The sequence below is a fragment of the Octopus sinensis genome, linkage group LG4 (assembly GCF_006345805.1).
Source record: "Octopus sinensis linkage group LG4, ASM634580v1, whole genome shotgun sequence".
Lineage (NCBI taxonomy): Eukaryota > Metazoa > Mollusca > Cephalopoda > Octopoda > Octopodidae > Octopus > Octopus sinensis.
In genome coordinates this window covers 58,647,030-58,664,411 of record NC_043000.1, presented here as the reverse complement: position 1 = coordinate 58,664,411, position 17,382 = coordinate 58,647,030, and the positions used below count along the sequence as shown (strand labels likewise).

Genomic DNA, 17,382 nt, shown 5'->3' with positions numbered 1-17,382 from the left:
GTTGTAAATATCGAATTAATTATATTATGAATGCTAGAACCTAAAATTATGTTATCTAAAGTATTTAACTAGTACATCACAAATGGTAGATCTTTTGGAAGGATATAAAAATACTGACTAGAAAGTAATGGTTTATGCACTTGCAATCACATGATTCTAGATTCGATAGGAGATTACTTAGAAGTTTGGGTAAGTGGCTATTTCAATAGTTTCGAGTCAACCCAATCCTTGTGAATGAAATAGGATGAAAGGAAACTGTGCAGACGTTCACCATATTGTACCTGTTTTAGAATGGAAGACTTAACCCTTCACTGAATTGAACATTACCACATGGATTTTGATTATTTTTAGTGGATTCTATTCAGCTGGAAGTATTCAGATTACGTCGCTGTTCTGAGACAAACTCTTCACTTTCCCCATCCAGAAAATGCTCATAGTGCTCTTCATCTTTTGTCCTTATACATATGCAGACACACACACACGCGCAAACACACACACACACCACACACACACACACACCACACACACACACACACACACACACACACACACACACACACACACACACACACACACACACACACACACACACACACACACACACACACACACACACACACACACACACACGCAGCTAAGATATACATTACATTTTTAAATAGATGGAAAGTTAAATTTAACTGCTGGTACTATCGTCTCATGAACATTATAACATCTTATTTACTCTGGCTCCTTTTCTTTACAGGTAACAATGTAACTTATGAATGGGATTTTGACGATGGCGTTTTAGTAAACACCACAGATCAACAAATCGTTCATGTCTATTCACAACCAGGGACTTACAACGTTACTGTATCTGCATGGAATCTGCTGAGTAGTAAAAAAAATTTCACGGTGGTTTTTGCTGAAGAATCTATCAAAGATCTGAAAATAGAAAATAAACCCATAGCGACAACAGAGGATGCTATTTTTCAAATTAGTAAATCTAATGGTTCCCACTTTCAATGTACACTCTCTTATGGAGACAATTCTGACACCAGCCTGAGCACGCCGGATTTTGCACCTACGGCTTCTTCAACACACAGATATCAACAAAGAGGCACATACGATGTCACAATAGCTTGTTCAAATAACGTTTCACAAAATTCATTTACTGTTAAGCAAATAGTCGTTGATCCAATTACAGAACTGAAACTTATCGAAGAGGGAGTACTTAAAAGTGAGAGAAAAGCTATCAATTTTTCAATTGCTACTGGATCTGACGTTTCATTTGAGTTAACTTTAGATGGGGTAGACTATCCAGTCACATATAACCCTAACACACTAACTGGTTCAACAGATTTAATTGACTGGCCAAACTATGGGTTACATTATGTCATTATATCTGCAACAAATCCAGTTTCAAATGTAACAGAAACGGTTGAGTTTGGAGTGGTAGAAGAAATAACAGGAGCTAACTCTACGGTGGTCGGAGAAAAGAAAAGAATAAAAGTCGGCGATGATGTGACATATAAAGTAACGAAGGATACTGGATCAGACGTGCAAACTGAATGGATTTTTGGTGACGGGCAAACGTTTATTACTCCATGGAATGATACAGATCAGACAACTCATACTTTCAACTTTGCAGGAAATTACACTGTTGTCGTAAATATTTTTAACAAACAGAAAAAGGTAGTATTTACACACAACGTAATAGTTTTGGCTCCTATCGAAAATCTGACTTTACAAAGTAACAGTCCTGTCTTATTTACACCACCTGCCAACGTCAATTTCAAATTTGTTTTGGCCAGTCTTCAAGTTCCTACTGATGCCAGAGTAGACATCAACTATGGAGATGGGAACGCGGACAATCTTTTTTTTGATCTGGACAGTGCATATTACCATGCCTATGAAGATGTCGGCGTTTTTCATGTAACGGCAACCGTAAGCAACGAGATAAATGCAGCGGATCTCGAAACAGTAGTGGATATTATCGAGCCGCTTGAAGATCTTACCATTAAATCTAATCCAACATTTGCTGTAGTGAACGAACTTGTACAGATTTCTATATTTTTGTATCGAGGAGGCAACACAAATGTCAGTATCACATGGGACATGGGTGATGGCACGATCAGTGAGACACCAAGAAAGGGTAAGTAATATTCATTACTGTACACTTGGATTTATATAAAAAAAGGTCATTATTGAATAATGTGAAAGTGAATTGTCAGAAATTTACGATGACAAAAGATTTTCTCAGTTGTTCAACTATTACCCAGGATAATTTGCCATTGTTAATTTGTCGTTAGTCATTAGACAAGTGGAATGATAGACTAAGAGGAAACTGTAGAAAACCTGTGTTACAGAAATAATAACCCGTTCCTGTAAAACTTGCTGTAAGATGGAACCCTGTGACGCAAAATTAATTTTCCCGTTGATTTTCAGATTTATTAAGTCATAATGCGTTCTGGCAGACATTTTCATACAAGAAACAATATGTAATCTGTGACACCTGCTAAACATTTTTTATTGGATTGACAGACACTATATTGTGACTATATTTCTTTTCTGTGGTTGATATTTCCATGAAAAATATATTTTCCATAGCGTAGCTGTGTGGTAAGAAGATTGATTCCCAACCACGCATTTCCAGGTTCAGTCCCACTGTGTAGCACGTTGGGCAAGTGTCTTCTTACTATAACCTCGGGCCAACCAAAACTTGGTGAGTGGATTTGGTAAACGGAAACTGAAAGAAGCCCATCGCGTATGTGTATGAGTGTGTCTTTGAGTCTATGTTTGCCCCCCCCCCATCACCGCTTGACAACCGCTGTTGGTATGTTTATGTCCCCATAACTTAACTGTTCGGTAAAAGAGATAGAAATAAATACGATGCTTAAAAATTAAGTCCTGGGGGCGATTTATTTGACTAAAATTCTTCAGGGCGGTGCTCCAGTATGGCCGCATTCTAATGACTGAAACGAGTAAAAGAATAACAAAATAACACTGCGAACATTTCTGTTTGATAAATCCTTTCCGCATAACATTGTGCTTAGATGGTGTTATGTCTCATGACATGCGTACTTTTTCAAAAGCATGTATATGTGCTTGTGCATATGTGGTATTTGTGTTGAAGATTGCGTCTTCTCAAACGTTGCTGGTTGAGCAGAGTTACATCACTGAAAAAAAAAAAAAAAACTGATCAAGCAAAATGTTTAAGTAGCATTTTTGCCATATCTTTGCAGTCTTTATTTAAGGTCTATGTATTTTAAATGCTATGCCTCAACCAGACAGCAGAGTATTATCAGAAAATGTACACTGCAGGAAGAAATGAAATTAAGTACTGATTTTGACTTAGTTTTAGAGTGGAAATATTTTCTGTGTCAATTTTACCCTTCATTCTTCCATGATCAATGAGATAATGCGCAGTAATGCACTAGAATTGGTTTTAAAATGAACAGCATTCCACCAAAAGTCTTGAATTATGCTTAATAAAGTTATATTCATCTCATCTGGTAATAGTGAACCAACAACTTCTATTTTCCTCCATCAACTAATCTTGGACATTTACTGAGTGATTCTCTCATTTCTAATTTGACTTGTTTGATGAGAGAGCTATGCTTATTTGACGAGATCATAATAATATTGAAACATATTCGGAGTTATCTCCTATATTTGTTAGTATGGCTTTTCCTATTGCCAACAATTACCTGTTTTTCAAGGAAGAGACTTCTTGTTTTTCAAAGGTCTTCAAATGAACTGAGTAGCAAGTTGTAATGTTAACCACCATTTCGTTCAATGGATAGTTAGCTACAGAATATCAACATTAATGCACATTTGCATACACCTATAAATGCATACATACATGATGCATACACACAAAGATGTGCGTGCGCTCACACACACACATACACACACACATAAATACATACATACATACATACATACATACATACATACATACATACATACATACATACATACATACATACATACATGCATACATGCATACATACATACATACACACGCTCGCACACTTTGATCAGTTTCTCTCTACCAGTTTCAATGACAAGCATTGATTGACCCAGGGATATAGTAGAAAACATTTATTCAAGGTGTTGTGTAGTGGGGCTGAACCTAAAACCATGTGGTTGTGAAGTGAACTTCTTAACCACGCAACCATACAAATGTCTATAGCCACGCTTGCATCAATATTTATACTTTGCAAAACTGTTAGCTATTGCCTGTGGAAAAAAAAATTATAGTTCCTCATAATCTATTTTTACTATACAGGTATTAGTCCTCACGAACCTGATGTCTTTGACCACACCTATACATCTGTCGGCAATTATACAATAAAGGTGTCAGTGAAAAGTATTCTCGAAGTCATCAACACTACTTACTTCATGGTTTGCCAACAAGCTGTTGCTAGAGGCAGAGTCGACGACATTCATCCGCGAGTTTTTACAGGTAATTGCTATATATTGTATACACACAACAATGTGCACATGATAGAATATTTGCATGCATGTATGTTTATATCTATACATATACTTATATTTAATAAACACACACACACACACACACACCACACACACACACACATATATATATACGTGTGTATATATGCATGTTTTCGTTTCTCATTGTGTTCAACGTTTTTTTTGATGTCCTGAACCCGTATATATGCATGTATATATACATATATATATAGGTATGTACATATATGTATGTATGCATATATTTATATACTATTTATATTATATATATATATATATATATATATATAGATATATATATATATATATATATATAGATATATATTGAACAAAAGAAGTTGGTGTGGAAGTATTAATAAGAAAGGCTGCTGAACTTGGAGGACACATGGGATGAACAGAGATTATGTCAGGCTGACCCGATAGAGGGACCAGTAATCCAGGTTGAAAGCTGTGTGGTAGATAAAATAATCAAGAATATGAAGATGGGGCAAGTGTCAGGATCATTGGGGTTAGTGGCAGGGATGCTCAAAATATCTTACGAATTAGGATACATGGTTACCATTTAGATAGTTAATCGAGTCAACGAGGTAGATGATATACCCAATGAGTGGTGTAGCAGTGTCTCTGTAAACTGCTAAAAGGGCAAAGGTGATGTCTAAGAGAAATCAAACATTTGGACCAAGTTATGAAGGTCATGGAGAAAGTTATAACTCAGTTGATCCATGGTTGAATGAACCTGGGTGAGATGCAATTCGGTTTTGTCCCCAAGAGAGGGACCATAGATGAAATCTTCCTAGTGGGGAGAAATACACAGATAAAAATAAACTCTATTCTTGGTTTTCATTGATTTGGAGAAAGAATCTGACAGGGTACCACATTCGGTAATTTAGTGGGCTCTGAGGAAACAAGGTGTAGGTAAATGGCTTGAGCGGGCTATTCAAGCTATGTACAGGAATGCTATAAGTAATAGGACAAAATTTATATTATTTACTCTCAACCGAAGCTTTTGAGAAATCGCTGGGGCAGACTTTACCCCAAAAAGTAATCTGTTGTATGCTATTTATTTATGGTTAGGAGCTCTTTTGGCGCATTGTCTACAGCTATTTGTAAATATGCTTCCGCTAAGTCATTCTTGAAAAAACAGTTTCCCCCATTTAATCTTGCAAATAAGTCTTCAAGAACAGGTAGTGGACAGCGATGTAGCTCTAATGAATCGTTAAGTCTCGTAGAAAAATCAGTACATATATGTATACAACCATTTTTCTATTTTACTATAACAATGGGCGCTGCCCATGAAGAATAATTCACTTTTAATATTACATACAAATTTTCTAATGTATCTAGCCAGCGATAACGAGGTATAAGAAACTGAATGCTTCGGCTTGAAAACAGCTCTGACATTTGGTTTAAGATGCAAAGATGCTGTAAATTTTGTGCATAATCCTAAGCTAACTTTGAAAACTGGTTTGAATTCTTGCTGAAAATTTCCAGCATGATTAGTGTATGCAACATGTTCAACTTCAACACTGCCAGTGCTATTTAAAAGGGTGTGTGTTACTTTACTTAGTGTTATATTCCATAACCCAAGTTTCTCAATCCAGTCTATTCCGAGGATGTCCTGGTAAGGATTCTCAGTAATGTAGCAGAATGTAGTAATGTAAGTCGGGTCTCTGAGTGAATAAAGGCATGATACTTTCTTTTGATAACCAACGGCTTTTTGTTCAGTTGATAAAATGGCTGGTTTACCGATTTTGTGCCATGTTCCTTCAAAAACGTTGGTAATATCAGGTGCAGTTTCACGTTGTAAGTATATACCATATCCATATATCTGCATAGTAATATATTTCCTTTTCGAGGTGGTTTCGCCTTTAACTGTGGCGAAGACTCTATTTGAAATAATACTTTCTGCGGTTGAATCGGATTCGATGACTTCTACTGTGTTACTGGAATAACTCAGGACTGTAGCAATAGCCATTTTTATGTCCATAATTGTGACATTTGAGACATTTTTTGTTCTTGTACAGACAATAATGTTCATAGTGCCACTCGCCACAGTAGCAACATGCTTTTGGGTGGGGGAGGGGGGGGGGCTGAGTTATCGTAGATCCGTAAGGGGGTTTAGACTTCTGTGAACTCCAGTTTGTTTCTTTGTGGTTGAAACTATTTAATTTCCTGTGGAATTTTGTATCATTTGAGTATGTGCTTAATAATAAATAATTGTTGACATTCACTCGTTAATTGTTGTAAAGTAATGTCGTCAGATGTGTCCAATTTGACTAGGACATGAGTTCTTATATCATCGTAGCTTGGTTATGTCAGGCCAGATACGAAAAATTAGATTTTTAAATTGGTTAGCAGTCATTGTCTTTTAGATTTTTCGCATTCTTTGTTTATACGCCCAGCAAGTGCAATAAAATCTTCTTCGGGGCGTTTTTCTAATTTGAAACATTTATATCTTCTGTTAAACAATGATGATATCTCACCAAATATGTAGTTTTAAAGTGAAAGACATTAGAATGTTTGGGTAACCCAATTGTGATACTTTACTTGAACCAACGAGATCCGTCGCTTCCATGACAAAAAAAACAAAACCTTAATAACGATTATACTAGGATGCAAAGTTCATTTTGTTCGTCATATTATTCAAAGATAGGAAGCTTGTCCAAAACTTTTGAAGTTGTGCTACTTTCATTGTTAACCGATGTAGTAGGATTTGACTGCATAAACTTGGAAGCTAAAGCTGTTGAAATATCCAATATCTGCTTGTCACATTGTTTTTGTATTTCTAAGGACCCTTGTTGCATTACTTTCAATTATCACTCATCGCCAAATAATGTTATAACCTAAGACGAATAATGATATTGTGCTCAGATAATAACGAACGAAGAAAACATTGCAACAATTCCAAATCAAAGTGCAAAATGGCCTATTGTAACTTCAATTATCCACGGGGCAAAATGAACCGTCTGTACCACAGTAGGCATGCTACGGCGAAAAGAGTAAATCCACAAGTAGTGGCTGATGCTAAATGACCTTTCGAAAAGGTAGAGAGAAAGAAAGGCTTTCGAAAACAATGACCGAATCAAGAAAAACATCTTGGATTGTAATTAAATTTCAATGGGTTGACCACATCGATACAAAATAATTGAAAAGAAACTTCTCTATCTCTGTCGTTCCCCATCATTTTCTCTCCTTTCTCCTTTTTCTTGTCTTTCCCATCCTTCTTCCAAAAAATTGACATCTTGAAAGGTCATTTCTACTCTCTTCCTCTCCTTCCTTCCTTCCTTCCTAGTTCTTCTTTCTCCTCTTCTAAACAAATAGAACAACAACAACAACACACACACACACACACACACACACACACACGCACGCGCACCTACACACATCGTTTTTAAAATCCTAATGTATATATTCAGAGACATGTTAATATGTATGTAATAAAAAAAAAGAAAGGGAAAAAGAAAGAGATACTTTCAAAAACAATGACTAAATCAAGAATGACATCTTGAATTGCAATTAAATTTCAATGAGTTGACCACATATATTTCACTTTTCCAATCCTAATGTGTATATTTACAAATATGTTAATATGTATATAATGAGAAAAGGAAAGGGAGACAGAAAGAGATGTTTTCGGAAACACTGACTGAATCAAGAATAACGTCTTGAATCGTAAGTAAATTTCAATGGGCTGACCACATCGATACATTATAATTGAAAAGAAGCCTCTCTCTCTCTCTCTCTCTCTCTCTCTCTCTCTCTCTCTCTCTCTCTCCTCTCTCTCTCTCTCTCTCTCTCTCTCTCTCTCTCTCTCTCTCTCTCTCTCTCTCTTCCCTCCTCTTGTTTCTCCCTCTCTCTTTCGCTTGTCCTGCTTCTTATCTTGGATCGTTTCCTTTCAAAAAGAAAAGATCCCCTATCTTCCCCTTTTCCCTTTCTCCAGAAAACAAATTTTCTCCTCTTCTAAACAAAATAAAACATCCCCTTTCCGATTCATATATACATGGCACAGTGAATAAATTGCCAGCTAAATGAAAATAACGCTGACATCTCATTTTAACAGATATATTTACCAAAATTATATTAAAATAACTTGAAATACTAAAGATAAAATTTGTTCAATAAAATCGCCATTGGCTTCGACTACGGCTTCCAGACGACTTTGGAATCTCCAGCAACTCTGCTGGACGGTCTCCTTATTTAAGTTGGTGAATGCTGCCATTATCATTGCCTTCAGTTCATCTTTGGTGTCACTAGGAGTTTTGTTGGTCTCTCGTCCAACTGCGCCCCACATATAATAATCAAGGGGGTTGTTGTCTGGGGAGTTAGGTGGCCAGATGTTAAGGGTGGTGTGGTCGCAGAAATTGTCTGATAGCCATGACTGGGTTCTCTTGCTTGTGAGGCATGGTGCAGGGTCCTGTTGCTAGACATAGAGTCTTCCAGCAGCCACCCTCTTGACCCAAGGCAGTACTACCTCCTCCAGGCACTTGATGTAGGCTTCCGTGTTGAACCTGAGGCCGTGTGGGAAGATGAATGGAGGCATAACGATGCCATCGCTAGTGATCACTCCAAACACCATGATGTTGACTGGATGTTTGATTTTTATCACTCTCGGCACATGTTTTAGGGGCACGCCAAACCAGTGGTTGTTCTGCGTGTTCACCATCTGTTTCTGGCAGAAATTTTTCTCGTCTGAGAAAATTCATAGCATGATCGGTTGGAGGGGATGCTTGAGTTTGTTCAAAAGCTTCGTAGTGTGGTCTTTCCTCTTGTTCTTCATGGCTTGGGATACAAATTGGCCCTTTATCATCATGTATGAGAAATACCGAATGTCTTCATGTACTACCTTCCTGATAAGAAACTCAGACACTCTCATGTCCCTGGTAATGGACCTAATTGACTTGGAGTGATCGTTGTCAATCATGGCCTGGATCTCACCAACAAATTCAGTAGTTCTTTTCTTATCAGAACGATCAGAGTGAGTTTCCGATCTGCTGTACCTTCGAAATCACCATTGGACTCATCCAACTCTTTCCGAATCCTCTGTACTATCCTCAGATTGACACCCAAGCACTCTGCTCTGTTCGTATTGGAGCACCCAGCATCAATGCTAAGCAGCACAGCATATCGTTTCCAAATTTCTGGCAGAGTGAATTGCGTCATGGTGCTGTTTTTCTCACAGATGGTTCCCAACCGACCCTACTATATTGTGTAGTTGACAAAATTAAAAACAAACAATACGCATGCGGGAAATTAAAAATATAAAATTGAGACGATTTAGCCATCGTACCCTCTGTGTGTGTGTGTATATGTGTACATATATATATATACATATATAATATATATATATATATATATATATATATATATATATATATATATATATATATATATATATATATATATATATGTATGTATGTATGTATGTATGTATGTATATACACACACACATACATACAAGGGGTATTCATTAAAGATTTCCCCTAACCCACTTCCGGTTATTGCAGGAAACGCAACTTGTACAGGCATAATTATACGTCTCTACATGTCACAGTAAATTGTAGCTTTCCACTAGTATTCGTTTGTCTTTTACGGCTGCTGAAGTGGACTAAGGTGTTATAATGAGGCAGTTAAATGCAGATCGTAAACCAAAAGCGACTTTCGATGGGATGAAAGAAGTTTATGGTGTCGATGCACTATCATACAACGTAATCAAGCACTGGCATTGCCAATTCAAATGTGGATGGACATCGGTGGAAACTGCTCCTATTCCTGCACGATCACATTCTGCCATTGATGATGACACCATCCATAAAGTGGAAGCCGGCATTTTGGGGGATCAGCGCATAACTATTCGGCAACTATCACAAGAAGTGAAGATAAGAGTAGGGTCCATGGAAAAAAATCACTCACGACCATTTGCATACGCGGAAGTTGTTTGCACGATGGATTCCCCGGATGCACACACTTTTTCAGAAGCAGGAACGAGTCAATTGCTCCCAAGTTCTTTTGGCAATGTGCCAAGAAAACGAGGAGGACTTTTTCGGCAGACTTATCGCACAAAATGAAACATGGGTTCATCACCATTATCCGGAAAGTCAAGTCCGGTCAAAGCATGATAACTCACCACCTCCAAAGAAGGCTCGTGTCCAGCCCTCAGCTGGCAAGATGATGCTCACAGTCTATTGGGACCAGCACGGAGTAGTGATGATGGATTTCCTGGCAAAGGGCATCATAATTATTGGGGCATGTTATGCTTCTCTGCTGCAGAAATTGCGGGACGCCATCAAAGCAGAGAGGCGTGGCATGCTGACCAAAGGAATCCTCCTCTTCCTAGACAACGTCCCAGTTCACAATGTGCATGTTGCCCAGATGAAAGCACACTCCTGCAGCTATGAAATCCTTCCTCATTCTCTTTACTCTCCCGACGTCGTACCATCTGACTTCCATTTTTTCCAATCATGAAGCCATATATATATATATATCATCATCATCATCATTTAACGTCCACAGTTCATACTAGCATAGGTTGGACAGTTTGCTAAGGATCCAATGAGTCAAAGACGGCATTGTACTCTGCTGTCTGCTTTGGCATAGTTTCTATGGCTGGATGTCCTTCCTAATACCAGTCTCTTTACAGTGTGGAGTAAGTGCTTCCTTGTGGCACCAGCACTGTTGAGGTCACGATGTAGGTCCCTACTCAACAAACCCAGGAAGGGAAGAAATGAAAATCCGATGAATGCACAGTACACGTCTGTACCGTAGGCATAACTGATACGGCCTACTGGCACGAAAATTTTCACGTAAGCACAAGAAGGTGGTATCACCTCCCACCTAAAGGATTTTGCCCATATGGCATTAGTTTTGATGAGAAAAAATAAAATCGGATACTCTTTGAACACATCTCATATGTATATATATATATATATATATAATATATATATATATAATAAGTGTATATATTTATAAAAAAGAAGTAAAATTTATCTTATATAGTGGTGTTTTCAAACTTCTTTTTTATAAATATATATATGTCTGTGTGTGTGTGTGTGTATTTATGAGTGTATGTATATAGATATATGTGTGTGTGTGCGTATATATATACACACACACATTCATGTATACACATATACCCAAATGCATGCACATGTATACAATACATCCCCATGCAGTGCTTCTAGAAGTCAACAACAACAATCTTGCTCATGTTTCGAAATATTTACCTGTCCCTTGATATTGAATAAGCTTCCTTTTGTGTAAATTTCTAGCTTTGTGCCAAGGTAAGAAACCAATATTCAGATTGTTTTAAAATATCCATCAATAGTTCAATAGTTTCATATTTGGCTTTCAAGAATCAATAACAATGTGGCTGACAAAAGTAAAATATGTGTGTTTTCTTCTTATTTTCTTTACTTTTATTGTGTTTTTGTTTTTGATTTTATCTGGTATTCTTGACAGAAGGATTTCATTGTCTATTGATACCATTTTCTAGGTTCTCAACTCTCTGTCATGGTAAACATGAATTATGAAGGTGGCATTCCACCAGCTAATTCGTATGCGTGTTACTTTAACACTACGAGCGAAAATGAAGATACAAAGTGCTGCATTGGTGACAACGAACATGCTTTAAAGAGGCCCTTGCTAACAAATGACCAATTATCATTGCAATACAATGAAGCTGGAGTTTTCATCGGAAAATTAGTCACATGTAATATGGTATCAAGGGAAGAATACACTTTTAAAGTAAGGATCAAATATTTTCTTTAACCGTACACTGAGAGTGTTCAGCTTATAATTGTGGGGAGAATATTATCAAATATCACATTTAGTACTTTATTCGATCCTTTCTGGTCAATGAAATAAAGTATCAGTCAAATGCTATGCCCAATATTATCAGTTAACTGCTATGTACGAATACACACACACACACACACACACACACCACACACACACACACACACACACACACACACTCGCACACACACACAACACACACACGCATGCACACACACACACACACACATGCACATGCACACACACAAAACAAAAAATTGGGTCATATGCCTCAGCTAGAAATAGTATTTATATTTTATGCATAGACACAGGTGTGGCTGTGTGGTAAGAAGCCTGCTTCCCAACCACAAGGTTCTGTGTTCAGTTCTACTGTGAGGCACCTTGGACAACCATCTTCTACTCTAACATCAGGCTGACCAAAGCTTTGTGAGTGGATTTGGTAGACAGAAATTGAAGGAAGCCCATCGTGTACATACATACATACATACATACATACATACTACATACATACATACATACATACATACATACATACTACATACATACATACATATATGTATATATATATATATATATATATATATATATATATATATTATATATATATATATATATATATATATATATATATAATATATATATATATATATATATATATATATATACATATATATATATATATGCAATTCAAAATGTAACCACATGTAGATTGTTGGTGATTTTTTCCTCCGTCTTCCTTTTCTCTTGGACTTTCCTCTGTCTCCTGTTTCTGAAGAAGAGCTTTGCTCAAAACATAAAACTACCTTTCTTTCTTTCCTTGAGCATCTGCTAATACTTTGCATGTACTACATCCTTGCGTTGTTGTTTTTCCATGTGCTTTTTCTTCATTTTTTTTTATTTGATTAACTATGTGTGTGTGTGTGTGTGTGTGTGTGTGTGTGTGTGTGTGCATGCGTGTGTGTGTTTGTGTTCGTTCCCCACCGTTGCTTGACAACCAGTGTTGGTATGTTTTTGCCCCTGTAACTTAGCCGTTTGGCAAAAGAGATTGATAGAAAGAGTACTGGGCTTACAAAAATAAGTCTGAGGTCAGTTTGTCTTACTAAAACCCTTCAAGGCAATGCCCCAACATGGCTGCAGTCAAATGACTGAAACAAGTGAAAGGTTAGAGGTATGAAAATTTTACTCCATTTCATCCACTGACTGTAGCAAACGAAAAAGAGAATAACAAATTGCTGTACCTTGTTATTGATGGTCAAGACAGATCCACAGAATTATGTGGACCAGTTTGATGAAGCTAACAAGGAAAGAAAGTAGGATAAAACTGATAAGAATTTCATAAGCTTATAGGGTTGAATACAATTCTTCTTAAGTCCTATATAAAGACAAATGTACCCATTATTTGTTTAACACAATGAGAAGTGGGTACAAACAACAGTTTGTTATGAAGAAAATGTCATCACAATACTTTCACTGGTAGGTGTCAAAATTTATTGGAATATATCCGAGTTTCCAAGGCTTTAAATGATTGAATGGTAATTCTTTTATTTAATACCTGACCATTCTATTAAAATTTGCTCATTCGGCAATTTAAACATTTGAAATGGCTACTTCTAAATGTTGGAATGCAGACAACTGCATTGGATGGATATAGTTGTAAGATTATAGTCAGAATATAAAAAAATGAAATTTGTAGTATCAGCATCAATTTGCAGTCAGAGTTCTTTAAAACTGCAAATAAAATATTCTCATATACTTAGTAGTTGATCTCTGCATTAGAGCATAAGAACAATATGAGAAGCAATATGAATTCCGTTGACACCTGCCATGTATTTTTAATTGGATTGATCAACTTTATATTGTGACTATACTCCTATTCTGTTCTTAATATTTCCATCAAAAACATACTTTCCACATAGCACTGTTGGCATTTTCACAAACACACTGAAGTGCACTAGGATAGAATAAATTAGCTCATTTATCAAAATATGCTGTCATTATTGCCATTGTCTTCATTGTCATCACCAGTAGCAGCATTAACTCATATCTGAATAGTTAGTCTGTAGTGAGTGATCAAGTCTCTTCATTTTGATGGGTGCAAAGAGTGTTGGTGTGGTGGCTGTTCAGGCCAAGGGCAATATAGAAGTCTTTCTACCACTGTAGCAGGTCCTTAATGGTCACAGTAAGCCACCCAGGGAGAAAAGGTGGTATTCAATGTTTATCCAATGTTTATCAACTTTATCTAAGTCATAGTTTGTGTATGATATAAATAGCTATAAGTTACTAATCCCTAAGGGCAGAGGATTAATAAGATTAGAAATGGATCCGATTGAACATTTTTTTTTCTCTGCTTATGAAGAAATAAACTTGTGGAGTGACCATTTTGTTTACTTATCACAGGCAGATTAAAATTGTAAATTCATAATAAATATGTATACCTTCTTTTATAAAATATACTATGTATACATGTGCATGTGTGCACCCATACTTAAAGGTACATATGTATATATATCATCATCATCATCACCATCGTTTAACATCTGCTTTCCATACTGGCATCGGTTGGAAGGTTTGACTGAGGACTGGCAAGCCAGATGGCTGCATCAGGCTCCAATCTGATCTGGCAGAGTTTCTACAGCTGGATGCTCTTCCTAATGCCAACCACTCAAAGAGTAGAGTGGGTGTTTTTATGTGCCACTGCACAAGGGCCAGTCAGGCAGTACTGGCAACAGCCACACTTGAATGGTGTTTTTATGTGCCACCTGCACAGGAGCCAGTCCAGTGGCACTGGCAACAGCCTCACTCGATTGTTTTTTTTTCACATGCCATCGGCACAAGTACCAGTAAGGCGATGCTGGTAATGATCATGCTTGAATGGTGCTTTTTACATGCCACCTGCACGGGAGCCAGTCAGTGACCCTGGCAACGATCACGCTTGGATGGTGCTCTTAATGTTCCAGTAGTATGGATGCCAGTCAGGCAGTGCTGTCATTGGCCATGTCAGAGAATTAGATTTTGATTTCACTTACCTCAACAGGTCTTCGCAAACAGAATTTAGTGTCCATTGAAAGAAAGGTATGCATAAAAAGTGTCACACCCTAGCAGTTGAAGGAACCTGTGGAAGAGGCAGACCTTGAAAGACCTGGGATGAGGAGGTGAAGCACGACCTTCGAACATTGGGCTTCACCGAGGCAATGACTAGTGACCGAGAAGTGTAAGGAAGTAGTGGGATGACCAAAGAAATATACTTGTTTCACTGAGATACAAATCTCACTTTGATGTTGTTTGATTAGCTTTTCTGCCCATTGAAATTGTCTGTTGATGGTTGGGCTTCCTCCTCACAGTTTGCTGGTATTAAAAAACACAATACCCTGTTATAGCTCTATAACAGAGTATGAGGCATTTTCGCCTTGCCTATTTGGCTTTGTTGATTTAACACTGACTAATCTAACATCAGACATCTTGATATTTCTCTCATTCTTTGTCTCTGTCCATCTGTCTATCTGTTTGTATATTTGTTTGTCTGTCTGTTTGTCTCTGATTATGTGAGAGAACATATTTCCCTTCATGTGTTTGAGGAGGGAGAAGTGTTTATACCAATTGTGTTTAACTTATAGATTGTAATCTCTCTCTCTCTCTCTCTCTCTCTCCCTTTTTTTTTGTATATGTATATTTCTGCAGAAGTGTGCATGTGTGTATGCATGTGTGTGTGTATGTGTGTGTGTGTGTGTGTGTTTGCTTACCCCTAGTACCAAAAAGCCTCAATAATCAATCAGCTGTGTGTGTTCAAACAGCCACACTCAATCGTCTCATTCTGTCCATAACACAGTCTAAGTTTAGATCATTTGTACATAAATGGCAGACCAGTATTGACTCTTCACAGTTTCTGTGTGAAAGTATATATATATATATATATATATATCATCATCATCTTCATCATTTAACATCCATCGTCCGTGCTGCCATGGGTTGGATGCAGGGACAATGGATGTTAAATGATGATGATGATAATATATATGTGTGTGAATATATCTATATAAATATATATATATATATATATATATATATATATATAAAGATACATACATATATGAATATATATATATATATATGCAAGTATATGAATGAAATAAAGACTTGTTGAAAGAAATAAGAATGTAAATACATTCCTTATATACTTCTGGTATCCAGAAAAATGTGGAGGAGCTTTCTGATAGGCTGTTTCGTGCTATGCTAACTGCTCTTCAGAAGAGACTTAGTTTTCTTCCCCAATCAACAGTGTAGAATGTTCAACTGTTTTATATACCAGTCATAAATAATATTTGTTACCCCTTAGCTTACAGATCATTATTTCTAGTCTATGTTGAGATTCAGTTGTTGACAGATTGCCTTTAGTTGATTAAATCATTAATATCATTTTAATTAGGATTTATTTCTGAGTGTGAGCAAATATAAGCACTTGCAAGATTTAAACACAAAGTCAAGAATTATGGAAGAGCACTATATTTCAGTTTGACCAGTCTGGTGGTGTTGTGATAATGTCTGATGCTTCTGATATTGTTATTGCACAGAATCTCATGGAAAATCATATTTTCTTTAATATTTTCAGGTTTCAATTCTACGTGAAATAACTACTATGACAACTGGTATTATGTATCAACCAAAATTGCCACTCAATTCTCCAGGCATACCAGTAGTTTCAAATAATTTCCCATTTGACCTTCCAGCTATATTCGACATCTCTACAGATGGTAGGTATGGAGATAAGACATTTTATTAGTATGGAAATTATAATAATACAATTTTGTATTTTCATTAAAAGTAAACTGCTAAACTTTAGAAAACATGATAGTGTATTAACATAAAAAAAATTAACTGGACATATCTCTCTCTCTCTCACACACAAATACATACAGGCACAACCAACCACATATATGTACGTGTGTGTGTGTGTGTGTGTGTGTGTATTGCTTTGTCTACTGGAAAGAGCCATGTCAATGGATTTAGCAGGCCTTCAGTGGACATTGTGACTGAAGAAGTTCATGTTCCTCTTGAACAGTTACATATTGATTAAACAAGTAGAAACATATTTATTGAAACAAACACAAAATTAAT

The 17,382-nt window shown here is 36.7% G+C and overlaps 1 protein-coding gene across 2 annotated transcripts in view; it reads left to right on the top strand.

Moving 5' to 3' along the window:
- Nucleotides 1-17,382, top strand: part of LOC115210642 (polycystin-1-like) — a 146,380-nt gene that overhangs the window by 46,569 nt on the left and 82,429 nt on the right. For both annotated transcript variants that reach the window (XM_036502002.1, XM_029779292.2), the window contains exons 8-11: nt 746-2,134; nt 4,274-4,450; nt 11,969-12,219; nt 16,877-17,018. In XM_036502002.1, coding sequence (XP_036357895.1) covers nt 746-2,134; nt 4,274-4,450; nt 11,969-12,219; nt 16,877-17,018 — 1,959 coding nt within the window. The remainder of the gene's footprint in view (nt 1-745; nt 2,135-4,273; nt 4,451-11,968; nt 12,220-16,876; nt 17,019-17,382) is intronic.